At 41.3% G+C, this 14,398-nt stretch overlaps 1 protein-coding gene across 2 annotated transcripts in view; it reads right to left on the reverse strand.

Moving 5' to 3' along the window:
• Positions 1–2,357: 2,357 nt before the first annotated feature.
• Positions 2,358–14,398, reverse strand: part of SCAF11 (SR-related CTD associated factor 11) — a 75,550-nt gene continuing 63,509 nt past the window's right edge. For both annotated transcript variants that reach the window (XM_026700623.2, XM_087934409.1), the window contains 2 exons: positions 14,194–14,313; positions 2,358–5,353 (listed from right to left, as the gene is read on the reverse strand). In XM_026700623.2, coding sequence (XP_026556408.1) covers positions 5,225–5,353; positions 14,194–14,313 — 249 coding nt within the window. In that variant the 3' untranslated portion in view covers positions 2,358–5,224. The remainder of the gene's footprint in view (positions 5,354–14,193; positions 14,314–14,398) is intronic.

Here is a 14,398-nt window from a genome sequence, read left to right on the forward strand (position 1 = left end):
AGCTACAGTTTAGGCAGTCTAGCCCCTGGTAGGATCTCTATGGCACAGTCTGGCTGTCAGTGAGGGGAGGGGAGTTCATCTGAGCCCTTTTTGCCAAACATCTCTCTTAAGTCCCGATATTCTTTGGGGATAGTGGGGAGGTCCTTTTCCAACCCCTGCACTACTGCCCTGATTTCCTGCTAGATGGAGGTTACCTTCCAGATTCCTCTTGCTCTCAGGGAGGATGATTCATCCAGATTTTTAACAGTCTCCTTCTCTGGTTTACATAAGGATTCCACTTTTTTAGCCACGGCCAACCCTAACATCAGCAGTTGGTCCAACCCTAGGGACACTATGAAGCTTAAAGTCTGTATATGAGCCCCGTCTGCATTTGCATGAGTTTGGTGACAAATGTTGCTGGGATGCCCCCTGCTACCAATACATCTAGCTGGCAAAATGTGATAGGGGCTTTCAGCATCTCAAGCACATCCCCAATTTCTCAACCAGAGCTGGTTAACCAGGCAGTGGAACGTGTCTGTGGGATGTGCAGTTTCACCGTCTCTTCTCCGGGGGTGATTTCTTCCATGGCTGGGCTGTGTAGTACTTATTTCTACCTCTTCGACCAGTACATGCCAATCACGGAGAGTGGTGTGGAAAAACTTTGAAAAGTAGGCATTGTACAGATAGTCATTCAGTCCATCTTTAAAACAGCTGATGAAGATATCCTCCAGCCAGTCTTTGAGTCGGCATACCAGGTCATAGTATTCCTCAGTGTACTCTGCCACCACTCTTCAGCCCTAATGCACGGTTTTGATGTGGTCCCTTGCTGCAGCCCCTGCCATGGTGTCTAGCGCTGACCCTCAAAACAAAATACTTTCTGAAAACCACAGGAATTTTCAGAGTCAGTTTTCACCAGATATGTGCCAATATATTTCCAATAAAAGTAATCTCTGAGGAATTCAATTGCCTCAGAGTCTTACTTGCAATGTATTTATTACTTGGAATCCTGACAGCTAAAACATAAAGAATGGTTGCTGGAATTTGGTATATCTAATTTAATAAAAAGGAGTAGGGGTGACATGATAGCAGTATTCTGATATCTCAGGGGTTGCCACAAAGTAGAGGGAGTCAAGTTATTCTCCAAAGTACCTGAGGACAGGACAAGAAGCAATGGATGGAAACTAATCAAGCAGAGAAGCAACCTAAGAAGAAAGTTTTGACAGAACATTTAACCAGTGGAACAACTTGTCTCCAGAAATTGTGAATTCTCCAACACTGAAAGTTTTTAAGAAGAGATTGGACAAACATTTGTCTGAAATGGTATAGGGTTTCCTGCCTGAGCAGGGGATTAGAATAGAAGATCTCAAAGGTCTCTTCCAATTCTGTTATTCTATTCTATTCTATCTTCCACCTTTTGGGTCTGTTGGGCCCCGCTGGTGGCAGTTGTAGCATATGGCTGGCATGCCTTCAGGGTTTGGAAGGCATGCATTGTGAACTGTATGGCTTACTTCATCAAGGTCGGTATAACCAGATTCTCCGACTTCCTCATCCTCAAACTCTTCCAGCTCTGGTTGCTTTTGTCAGCTGCCTCGCATTGTTGTCACCCCTCTGCTTCTTCCTGCCCAGTCTTCCTTCTTTCTGACTCCAATGGACCACCTGGGTCTCGATGAATCTCTAGGGTTCCCAACCTCCTCTGTCCAGAAGGTCCAGCCCAGGGGGAGGTCTGGTCAATGCTTTCCCCCAGCACTCAGCTTCCTCCTGGTCACTGCCTTGGGCTGCTATTGTATGCATGGTAATGGCAATATGCCTCCAGGCTCTCCAACTTTGCAAATTTTGCCTAATATAAGGACCTGTCCCAGCTGATCTCTCAGAATCAAAGTAACATTTATTGAGAGTGTGGTTGTAATAGTCAGGTGAAATCTGAAAAAGCCTGCAAAGTACAAGGTAATTCATTCATCACCAACCCCAACCTCTCCCCCAGTTTGCTAGCAGCCAATGTGATGCCACAAAGTTGTTTTGAGGTGTAGGCAGATAATGGTTCACTCTCACCCTCATAATGGCCTTGGAGTCTGCTCGGTCTTCAAAGACAATCCCCCTAATTCCCAGTTATAGCAAAAGCAAAAGCATGCAAAAAAAAAAATGACACCAAGCCCTTCCAACAGAATGGCAGGACACCATATGAACCTGACATTAGGTTTCCATGTTTGCTTCTTAGAAAAGGCAATTTCCAAGGCACTGAACAGAGATAGGACAATGCCCAATGTATACATTGTTGGCTGGGATATAGTAGTTATAGCGAACCACCCAGTTGTTGAATGTCAAGTGATATGCACATTTTCTAAATCAGCACATTTTAAGAAGAGGCAGACTCATTCCAGCTTAGTCAAAAGAATTTATTAGAAAATATTCTGAACTACATAAAACTCTTTAGAATATTGTTTTCAGTATATTTTATTCCAGCCCTAAGCGACAGATACCAGAGCCTGGATTACATCAGCCACTGTGATCCTGATTTTAATTTTCCTTTATTTAAATTATAACACATTTAAGTCACATGCACACCAAAAGACTGGAATGAGTGTTCAGTGCACCATTTCAAGAAACATCAATTATCATTTTTTTCATAGCAATTTAAAGCAGTTGGATTTGTTTTGTTATTACTGAAATTTTTGCAGTGTACTACCAAGAAATAAGTATTTCAGTCAATAGTCACAGGAATACAAAAATAACTTGCCTATTCTAATCCTGTCTATTCCAGAAGCCCTAATGAATTAACCAATTGAATTTCCTCTCTTTATAGGTAGGACTGCAATCTTAGTATAATGAAGAAATGTTCCTAAGCTTGGTTACAAGTTTTCCTTGTATATTTGTGGTAAGGCTAGTGTTGTTTTAATTAAAAAATAGTATAGTTTGGCCAAATTTAGTCATATACATACTTCATAAGGATGTTCAGCATGAATCAGTGTTTCAGTACTGACAAAGTTATCAGAAAAGGAATAAATGCTGGATGCAATCACTCTACCCCAAATGACCAGCCCCAGAAATACTTCAAAGCATGCTGACTTATGCTTGTAGTGTTTAATTCAGAAATAGATGCATCTTGAACTAACAAGTACACATTACCTCCATTCACTGTTGGTGAAGTGCTTGTTACATAAACAAACAAATATCTTTCAAATCAGTGATGTGTGCCTGAATTATCATTGAAAAGGCTGCATGTTAGGGAATGACTTAAAAAAATATTTAAGGAAACAGGCCAACTGCATGCTAGTCAATATCCCTTTTCATTCAGTTTGGAAATACAGTGAAAGTTTGCTATAATCTGCTGCTATTACACTGGAGAGATACGGTAAGAAAACATTAAAAAACTTCCTAATCCATCATCTCACCAATAATAATAATAATGATAATAATAATAATAATTATGAAGATTGTCTCAACCTTAACAGAAATCTTTTTTCTCCTTTTCGGCACTGAACTGGGTCCCTATTAATTTTGCATCAAAAAGTAAATTAGCTCCATGGTCAAACATAGATTCAATTTTAAAGTCTGGTTTGTGGCTAGTACATCTTATGCGGACAAAAGAGATATACTCAGCAAAAACAAATTAAGAATGAGCATGTAAATCTGAGAAATTTCATGAACTTCTAAAGTAGACCTAAATTCAGAAAGACTAAGAAAATAACACATATGCATCAAACCAACACACAGTATACCTATGAATTCCTACCCCATCTTAAATGGTTGAGAAAAACCACTTAATTATAAAATGCAAATTGAGTTTAAACAAAATTGCATTCTACAGACTTCATGTCAGCAGTCACTATATATTGAAAATTAGCATATATGCTTCTCTAACAAAAACTCTCTTCAGAAGGCTAAGCATAGCACTTGACTGTAAATAAAAACAATATCCACACCGAAGACTGTATAAGATAAATATTATCTTTAGTTACACAAACAATATAGGCAAGGAGTTCATTGTCTGAAATAGAATGTGAATTGATAACTGTGATAGTGCTCTGCTTTAACTTTCTGGGTGACCCTTCGTCTTGGGCCTTTCTGTGGAGCCTGCCACAAATACAAGTGCACTCAAGAAGACATGTTTAATTGGTTTGTCTCTCCCAGTTACACCTTTAATTGACCTAGGTTCCAAGTAAAACAATGAATGCAGTGAAATGCAAGGCAATTACTGCACTAGCGTTTTATTTTGTTGCAAGGGATAATCAAAGCCTGTTATTTCCTTAGCTATTCATTTATGAAAACAGCTGGTAACAAGAAACTGAAAATATATTTGTAATATGCTTAATGAATTACTTTTAGGTAGCAACCTTCCTCACCACCCACTACATATACATTTAAGATCAGTATAACATTCTCCACTTGGACTTCATGCAATAAATTAGCACATGGTAGTATGAATTTGGCAGTCTATTATGCTGCCTTCATCATTGTATAATCCTTGCTAAAATATTCTTTTATTTCACAGGCCTCAGACAACTGTCTACTTTAAAATCACTGTTAATACTTTGTCATAGGTAACTCGACAATCCACCTTTTATATTCCATCAGATGTTTCAAATGGTTGGAAGATTAGAAGTATGCTGTACTGAAACATTAAACACAAATTAAATTGGGCAAAGAATAACTCAATGTTAAATGTAATGCACAATACTTTTGTGTAATATATTAACAGGGGTTGGTTCTCCAAAGGTGAAGTGCTAGGTTACAATCTACACTATGACCGTCAGAACTATATTGGGATTTAACACTGGCAAATCCTCAAGAGAAATGAAAAGACAACACACACACACACTGAACCTATGAAGTGAGACATTTTAAACACATTTACTATAGTTTAAAATAGTGGCAAAAAAAAATCAAATAAAAATCTACTCCAGTCTTTTCCCTGACTCACATATATTGTATTATCCTGCCCCAAATTCTGTATTCTGAAAGATTGTGTAAATCAAAAATACTGTATGTGGCATTCAACAACTGTATTATTAATTGGGAGTTGTGGGAGTGGGACATGGGGTCTTTTATTCCTTTTATTTTATTTTTACATAGCTTTTTGCAAAAGGATAAACTTGAAGCATTAATCTATATTTATTTATAAGAAAACATTATACACTATATTGAAAAATAATTTTATCAAAATCAGATTTCAGCCACTATTTCTAATTAAAAGTCCAAGTCAAAATTGCACTTTGCAGTCATCCTGATGGCATTTTTCATTCTGGATTTATTTTCTTTCCACAGAAACAGTTTCATCTGGATTTCTCTTTCGCGAATGTCTGTATTTGTCCACATAAGCTTTTACCAGAGTTGCTACTTTTGCAGAATTAACTTCCCCACTTTTGCTATGGCAAACCTAAAAAATTGAAAAGCAAAAGTTAAAGTGTTATTTAATCTATTGCATTATGGGTACAGATGAAGATAATAATTCCTAATCTGATGCCTATTGAATGTCAGACTCCAGCAAAATCAAAAGGGATTTCTGGAAAAATTCTATACCAGTTCTCCAACCTTTCTGGCTCTGCGAACTGGGGGGGGGGGGAGATGGTTCCGCACAAGCATCCGGCAAGAATGCACACAGTTCCATTTGCATGAGCGCAAATGGAATACATATGTGCTCACCCACTGCTTATGCAAGTGTGGCTATGTGCGCACATGCTGCTTATACAGAACCCCTGTTCTATATAATTCTTACAGAACGTTCCCAGGGGAAAAAAAAACCATACTGGAAGGTTGGAATGAGATGAGAAAATGGCAAATACATAATTAGACTATTCATAGATCCAAGAATGAATGAGAATGTTGATTTTGATGAACATCTGCTTAGGAAAAAGTTTATTTCAAATATATGTGGTATGTATGTGTGTGTTGCATGTACATGCACACACATACACAAATACACACACACATACACAAACATGCATATGTTATATGAAATAAATGAAGCACAACTGATCAGATTATTTATGACAAAGTATGAGATATAAGTGTGGCAAGAGCTCTTAATGTGGGATGGACAATCTTTGGCAGTGTCAAGAGTGAATTATGGAGAAAAATGGTCATGGAAAAAATAAAAAAGAGAAACAAGAGTAAGAGCAAAATTATTGCAGGAAGAGAAATTATATAAAATGTTATTAGAAGAATAGACATAAATATAAAATGTGAAATCTGCTTGGAAAAATGTATGTTACAAATTGAGAAAGAAATCTTTCAGGTTACACTGATGGCGATGCTGAAAACAGATGCTTCTTTGAAGGAACTGAAAGAGCTTGGAAAACTGCGTATAACAGACTTCTGCAAAACTAAGAATGAAAGAAAAATACAGCATAAAGATAAAACAGTTACAAAGAAGGGAGTCAATGAAAAAAGGTTTAATATTAAATGAGACAGAATTCAAAACCTTTTTGACAATACACTTTTAAAAAACTGTTTTGTAAGTGGCCAAGAAGAACTAAAGAAAGTACTTCCAATAGTGAATATACTTTTAAAAAATTGAATGAAAGAGTTAGTTAGGGAATGCTAGAAGTATTAAGTGACTGCAAAAACTGCAGAGGGATTAGTTTGTTCCAATTGCCTTGAAAAGCACAGCCTGGCCATCTTTGCTTTCCTTCAAGCTTGCTACCAGCTGCCATGGAAACGATGGGCGGGGAGAAGCAATGGATATTTGGGAGAGGAAGCGTGCAGGAAGTAAAACTGGAATTTCTAAGCGATGGGGAGGCCTTGACTCAGAGGCCAGCCTGAGTTGTTTAACATATCCAAGGCCAATCGTGCTGGGAATGGGATGCATAAAGGAGTGATGCACCTGGACCACAGACATTCCAGCCACTTGTTCAAGCATGAGAACCTATACAATCTCAGACAAGTCTTAAATCTCAGTCTCTTCTTAACCCCCCCCCCCTCCGTGATGGAGCGCCCACAACTTCTGGAGGCAAGCAGTTACACTGGTTAATTGTCCTCACTGTTAGGAAGTTTCTCCTTAATTCCAGGTTGCTTCGTTCTTTGATCAGTTTCCAACCATTATTTCTTGTCCTGCCCTCTGGTGCTTTGGGTAATCTGACCCCCTCTTCTTTGTGGCAGCCTCTCAAATACTGGAATACTGCTATCATGTCACCCCTAACACTTCTTTTCTTTAGACTACACCCAAAACCTTCAGCCGTTCTTCATATTTGAACTTTCTGAACTTTTTCCAAGATCTCAACATCTTTTTTATAATATGGTGACCATAATTGGTTGCAGTATTCCAGATGTGGTCTTACTAGGATTTTGTAAAGTGTCACTAATACTTCACGTGATCTTGATTCTATGCCTCTGATTGTACAACCCAGGATTGTATTAGCTTTTTTGGCTGCTGCTGCACATTGCTGGCTCATATTCAAATGATCGCACACTAAGACTCCAAGGTTCCTCTCACAGTTACTGTTTTTGAGACAGATCTCGCCTAATCTATACTTGTACCTTTGATTTTTCCTGCCTAATTGTAAAGCTTTGCTTTTCTCCACATTAAAATTCATTTTGATAGGGCCCATTGTTCAAGTTTGTCAAGACCTAATAAACTGAATTGTGTTTAATTATGTAAGGTTTTGAGCAAAAATGGAGTTGAAAGCTGGAGGTTAAATGGATTGAGAGCTGAGTATCAGGAAACTAAATCATGTGTGAAAATAAATTATTCAGCACTGAGGACAAGTTTCCCCCTTCCCTGTTTCCCATGACTCTCATCTTATAAGGATTCTACAAGTCTTTGAAGATGAGGCTTTGCTCCCAGGCATGGGGTTAAATCATTTGTTGAGCCCCTGGTGGGGTTTCTATAAGGTAATGGATGATTTTGTCTGGACCCACATGTCAGTTTCTCTTTTAATCATTTCTTCTTTTTTTTTAACCTATCTATGTAAGATGTCTAGATTCATTTGCTCAGGCAGCCTTCCAAATCAAATTAAATCAAAGAATATTTAAAATCTGTTCATCAAGGACAGGAAAGTATACTATATTTTTATATAGAAATGATGTTTTATTGGCTGAAAAGCTCAAAGATTTTTACTGTTAGACTGCATGATACAATGAGATAGCTCTCATAATTAATGTATCAAAAGCCAAGGTTGACAAGGGAAATTGTCAAAGCTGACTTTGCTTTCATCATTACCTGCATCAACTTCCAGCTCACGGTTTGCCAAACAGAAATGGGAAGGGGGGTTTAGTAAATTCCAAGGGCGGGGGAAGGAGGGCTAACGAATGCATGACAGCCTTCTGCTGCTGGAGGGAAGATGCCTCTACCAAGGCCAGGTTCTTGAAGCTACCAGCTGGTGCAGACTGTTTTCCCAAACAAAAATACTGAGTGTAATTGATAGACAATCAACTGTGGGCAGCCCAGGGATGAAAAGGAGGGTTGACCTATGTGGGCTTTTGCAGAAAAAGCAACTTTGCTTCTGACTTTGCTTCTGCTATGCCTAAGTTGACTTTTTAATAAAGTTTTACTCTTAGTAATTCCTAAATGCCAGGAGTTTGGTTTTTTGGATGTGCCAAATTTATATTAAATCAGCCCAGAAGATCATTGGTTACCCTCTCCCCTCTTTGGAAGAGCTTTATCGCTCTCGCTGCCTTAAGAAAGTTCAAAACATTCTCAAAGATCCATCTCATCCTGGGAACCCTTTTTTTGAACTATTACCACCTGGCAGACCGTATAGGATAATAAAAGCAAGGACAAATAGGCTGAGAAACAGCTTCTATCCCGGGGCAGTAGCTCTTTTGAATTCTGCTGTATAGTGCAGTGTTGGTGTAGTGCCGGGGGTTTCCGGTTCAATGTGTGAAGGGTGAAGGATGTGTGTTTGTGTTTACTTTCATGGTCATGGTCATGATGTGCACTGAAGATGGTGTTTGATTTCGTTGTACAAGGTGCAATGACAATAAAATAAACTAAAAACTAAACTTTCACAATAGTGACTATCTGGACCCCAGCAGGTCAGAAACCCCAAAATATCAGCAATAGACAATGAGCTGGAGGAAAAGAAGTTGGAAGAAACCTTGGCTGGAGAAGCCCTGGTGGTGTTACAGCCAGAAGGTGCACATCCCAGAGAGCTGAGAAGCTGGAGCCACAGCCAAACAGCTTAAGGGAGCAGCTGAGATATGCCCCCTACCAGGAGCCAAAGATCTGCTGGGCAGTGAAAGTAGGGAGGGCGGTGGAAATTAAGGACCCCCTAACACTCAGAAGTGTTAATGTGATCTGAGGGAGGAACTGGAAGGAAAAACAGCCAGTCGAGTGGAAAGTTTCAACAGCCACCCACAGCCCATCAATCGATGGAGGAAAAGGTTTGGTGGGCTATTATAGATCAAAGGAGTGGTGTCACTGGGTGCTGCAGCAATGGTGGCTGGGACACATGGAGTGAAAGTTCTAACCAACCAATCTCCTCCCCACCTGCAGCTGAGGAAGCCAGCACCTGCCAGGATGATTGGGTCTCCAGTGCAAGGAGCAGTGGCAGCAGGCTCCACCACCCCTCCTCCGGCAGGCCCCCGTGTCCCTGGCAGCACCTGGGATCCCTCCTCCTCCACTGGTGGCAGAAGCAGAGAGAACGACCACCCCCCACCCCCACTCTAATGGTCTATTTTGATGGGGGGACAAGTTGGCCTACTTCTTGGCGTAGATGTGGCCCCATATGGGGGAATGTACCCAGCCTGGGTTCACACAGTGGTATCCAACCTGGAAGGTGGTGCTGCCGCATGGCTAGTGTCCCTGCACAATAGAAGGGAAATGGAGCTGGACGATCTGGATGTGTTCATGCAGATCATATGGGAGCGATCTGAGGACCCCGAGGTGGCTCAACACACAGAATCCTATATCTGAACTTTTAAGCAAGGAAAGTGGCCAGCAATAGAGTACATCCAAGACTTCTGCAGCCTGGCTAGCCACTTGAGGGACTGGCCGGAATGCATGCTGTTTTCTACTTCCGAGAAAGGCTGAACCAAGAACTATACCAAAACTGGATACCCCGAGGGATCCCAAATGGCTGACGAGATAGAGATCAACCTGGAGTTCTCAGAGCCAACCCTGCAGAATGCTTGAATGACAGCCGGGTCCCAGAGTGGGCAAAGAGGATACAACACTATCCAGAGGAAACAAGCCTCATCAGAACCAGGGAGCCTATTTCCTCTGTGGGAAGGAGGCCCATCGAGCAGCCAAGTGCCTCGCACCACATCCAGCATCCGCTTCTCCACCTGCCAGTCAGCCCAAAAGGAAGAGGCCCTCTGTGAAGCTGAAGGAGAAGACACATGTAGGGTGGCAGTTCGTTGAGTTCTCTCCCCAGTCCAGTGAGGAGGAGGGAACTCTGACCATCACCCAAGCATGTCCAGTATTCTACAAGAGCAACAATAAAGGGGAAGATGACCCAAGGATGAGTGGCACCATCATCCCCATGACAGCCAGGGTCAGGATCATGGTGCCCTCCTCGGGGATGAGGGGAACTATTACAGCATTGCAGGACTCAGGGTGCACATGATGCATAGTCAGTCCCCAGGTGGTGGAAGAACTGGGACTGAGACTGAGGAAACTAAGGTGATCCATGGCATTTTCCCAACTGGATGGATCAATAACATGCGTATGCCAGCTATCTGCCTGACCAAGCCAGTAAAGCTCAAAGTGGGGACCTACATAGAGACTATTAGATTCATTGTGGTCCTGGGATTGGCATGGTGGAAAAAATGGAACCCCTCTGTGAGCTGGACAAAGAGGGGGCAGATGTGATATGGAGAAAAACCAGCAAGAGCTAGGGAAAGTGTAGCAAGCTGGCTGAGCACCTGCAGTTAGGAAAGTGAAAGCGGAAACAGCAAATACACTAAAAGGAGGTGATGGGTTAGAGCCTCTGATTCCAGGAGAGTGTCGCAAGCTAGCTGAAGTTTTCAGTGAGAAGAAATCAGTCATGCTCTCACCTCACGGACTGCACTATAGAGATTGTGCTATTCAAGGAAAAGCAGTACAGGTTCCTTAGGCTGTGCATGGATTATAGAGGACTAAACTGTATATATGTGGAGAACATGTACCCTATCTCCTTGATGAGGGACATGTTGTGTTATTTGGCAAAGGGGGGAAGTCTTCACTAAACTGGACGTGAGAGAGGCATAATGAAAATTAAAAAGGGGCACAAGCGGAAAACCGCATTCATCTGCACCCTTGGATGCTACCAGTTCTGAGTAATACCCTTCGGGCTGCAGGGGGTTCTTGCTATATTCATGCAACTAATAAAATGCTACAGTAGCATTTATACAAAGGGGTTTTGGTGTACTTGGTGATATAGTAATACACACCAAAACCCCTGAAGAGCATGTGAAGCTAGTCAGAGCTGTAATCAAGAAACTGCCCAACTGTACGTAAAGCTGTCCAAGTGTGAGTCCAATTTGCTTGGACTATCTGGGGTACTGTATCTCTAATGAGGGAGTGAAAATGGACCCCAGCAAAATGAAAGCCATACTAGAATGGGAGCCTCACGAATCAGGAGGCAGTTACAGAGCTTCCTAGGCTTTGCAAACTTTTACCACCAATTCATTCCCACGTTCACCCAGATAGCCCTGTTGAAAACCAATCTGCTGAAAACTAGGGGTGGAAGCCAGCCAACCCCCGGATTGGTCCCCTGGCTGCCAAGTTGCTTTTGAAAAACTGAAACACCTATTCATTGCAGAGCCGGTCCTGAAACACCCCGACCTGGAGAAGCCATTTGCAATACAGGCTGATGTCAGCTATGTAGCAATAGGAGCAGTCTTACTCCAAAAGAATGCCAATGGGGAATTGAAACCTTGCACCTACACATCTCACAAACTGTCCAATATTGAAAGGCTGGGATATCTGAGAAAAGGAGGCTTGCAAAGTTCAGTGGGTCCTCATGATGTGGAGATAGTTCTCAGAGAATACTGGTCCCATTCGAGGTCTGGATGGACCACAAGAACCAAGAAGCGCTGACGACCCCCATGAAACTGTCACCTAAGCAAGTCCAACGTGCTCAATATTTTAATTGGTTCAATTTCACCTTCCAATATCTACTTGGAGAAAAGAACTTCCTTGCAGTTGCCCTCCCTGCAAGGAAGCGCCGCAGTACAATTGTGCCTGAGAAGCAGTGATCACTTGCATCATTCCATCTAAACAGTGTGCAGTACCCGCCATCACTCGACAACAAGCAGCATCCCAACTGGAGCCAGCTCAGGAGGGAGTGCAACCCCTGAAAGATGCCCTGGTAAGAGGTGAGTGGTTCCCGCAGCACAAAGACAACCTGTCTCTGAAAGATGGGTTGGCATTGAAAGGGACAAAATTTTATGTCACAGCCAGCCAATTGACCTCAATTTTGCAAAGGCAGCAGGACATTTTGGGTTTGTAAAAACTTTTCACTTTCGTGAAGAGGCAGTTCTGGTGGCCAAAGACAGAGGCATACGTAGCCAGCTGCCCTGTGTGTACTTCAATGAAACAGTTACTTGGGAAGCCCCCTGGTCTATTTCAGCTGGTGGCCAAACTGATGAAGCCCTGGGAAGAGATTTCAATGGACTTTATTGTGGAATTGCCAGAAAGGGCAGGAAATACTTTAATCTGGACCATCATGGACTTATTTTCCAAGAAGGCACATTTTGTAGTGTGCCCAAAGGTTCTCTCCACCTGGTCTCTGGGGAAGATGTTTGTGAAGCATATCTATCGGCTGCATGGAGTCCCAAAACACATCACTGTGGACCAAGTGTAGTTCATGTCAAAATTTTCGCAGGAATTCCTCAACCTGATTGACGCCTTACAGGGCCTTACCTCCATCTATCATCCTAGTACCAATGGAGTCAAAACATACGAATTCAGTGTTGGAGCAGTACCTCAGGTGTTATGTCAACTACTAACAGACCAATTGGCTGAACTTCTACCTTTTGTAGAAGTGGCATACAATAACTCCGTGCATAGTAGTACAGGGGTTAACCCTTTCGGGGTAGCTAGTGGAATAGAGTTTGGGCCCATGTCGGAAATCCCACAGGGGCAGCCGTCATCAGCATCCTTGGCCAAATGGATAGAAACGTTAAAGGAAATATGGGTGGTAGGGGCATTGCAAAAAGCTAGGGAAACATAGAAGAGGCAGGCAGACAAGGAAAGAGCCTCACTGGGAGCACTTTCACCTTATACTTTGGGTATGCACATGCACTTGCGCTTTAGGCACTTGGTGCCTAAAAGATTCATCACCGCTACCTTAGTCAATGCAGAATGGGTGGCTGCAATAGATATGAAGGTAGCTAACTTAGTGTAGATTTCATGCTGAACATCCCGGTTGGCCCAATAAGGGGAGACACATATAATGTGAGGTGGGCTAAGGAATGCGTGAAAGCCTTCTAATGCCAGAGAGGAGATACCCACCAAGACCAAGTTCTCAGACCTATCAGCTGGCACAGACTGTTTTCCTAAAACAAAAGTACCGAATATAATTGGTGGACAATGAACTGTGTGTGGTCCAGGGTGAAAAGGGGTTTTTACCAATGTGGGTTTTCATGAAAAAAATCTCACAGCTGACTTTGCTTCTGCTGTGCCTAAAAGAATCTTTCAACAAAGTTTTACTCTTGGTAATTCCTATGTTCCAGGAGTTTATTTTTTTTGATGTGCCAAATGGGACAGTTGATGGGAGAACTATTGCAAGTTTCCCCAAAGGGTAAAAAATGAGAACAAGTAGATTATATGTTGTGTACTTTAGTAGAATGTTTACTTACAGATGGGAAAATAGAGGGACAAATGTTAAGATGTGTATATGTGTCAGTAAGTACAAGGTGACTTGTTTGTTTGTTGAAAGCAGAGAAAAGGGTTGTGCATAAAAACAAAATTCTGCCCATTTGTTACATGGAAATGAGAAATAAGCATGTGAGAAAAACAATGTAATTGGAGCAATGTGCTCTGGACTAACAAAAAAACTATGTAGGAAACAGTACATGGGTGAGATAAAAACAATGATAATTCACAACGATACAATTTTGTCTTCACACCACATTGTGCACCACCTACTTTGCTATGCTGTAATTACTTAGCCCAAAAATGAAGAATATGATCAGTATTGTTTGTATGTGAGAAACAATATCTGATGTGCTAAATGCCTGTAACATATATATAGCTATATTAAAGAGCTGAAGCTATTATCTCCTATGTCAAAAAACCTGAAAGTAATAAAACTAGACTGCTAATCATAGATGAATATTATCAATATTACTTACCTTATCTACTGCTTTTCTAACTATCTCTTTATACTCTTCTTTAGAAATATCTTTATTTTGATAGAAAGGCTTAATAGCAAGTTTTACTTCTTGTGCAGCTTTTTCTTGAATTAATAATTTCTAGAAAAAATAAAGGGTGCATCTTATTTAGGAAAAGGGTGCATATATAAATTAATATTTTGAAGTGATTAATACCCAATTCAAA

The sequence above is a fragment of the Pseudonaja textilis genome, chromosome 5, assembly GCF_049901715.1.
Source record: "Pseudonaja textilis isolate UNSWEBS1 chromosome 5, rPseTex1.2, whole genome shotgun sequence".
NCBI lineage: Eukaryota > Metazoa > Chordata > Lepidosauria > Squamata > Elapidae > Pseudonaja > Pseudonaja textilis.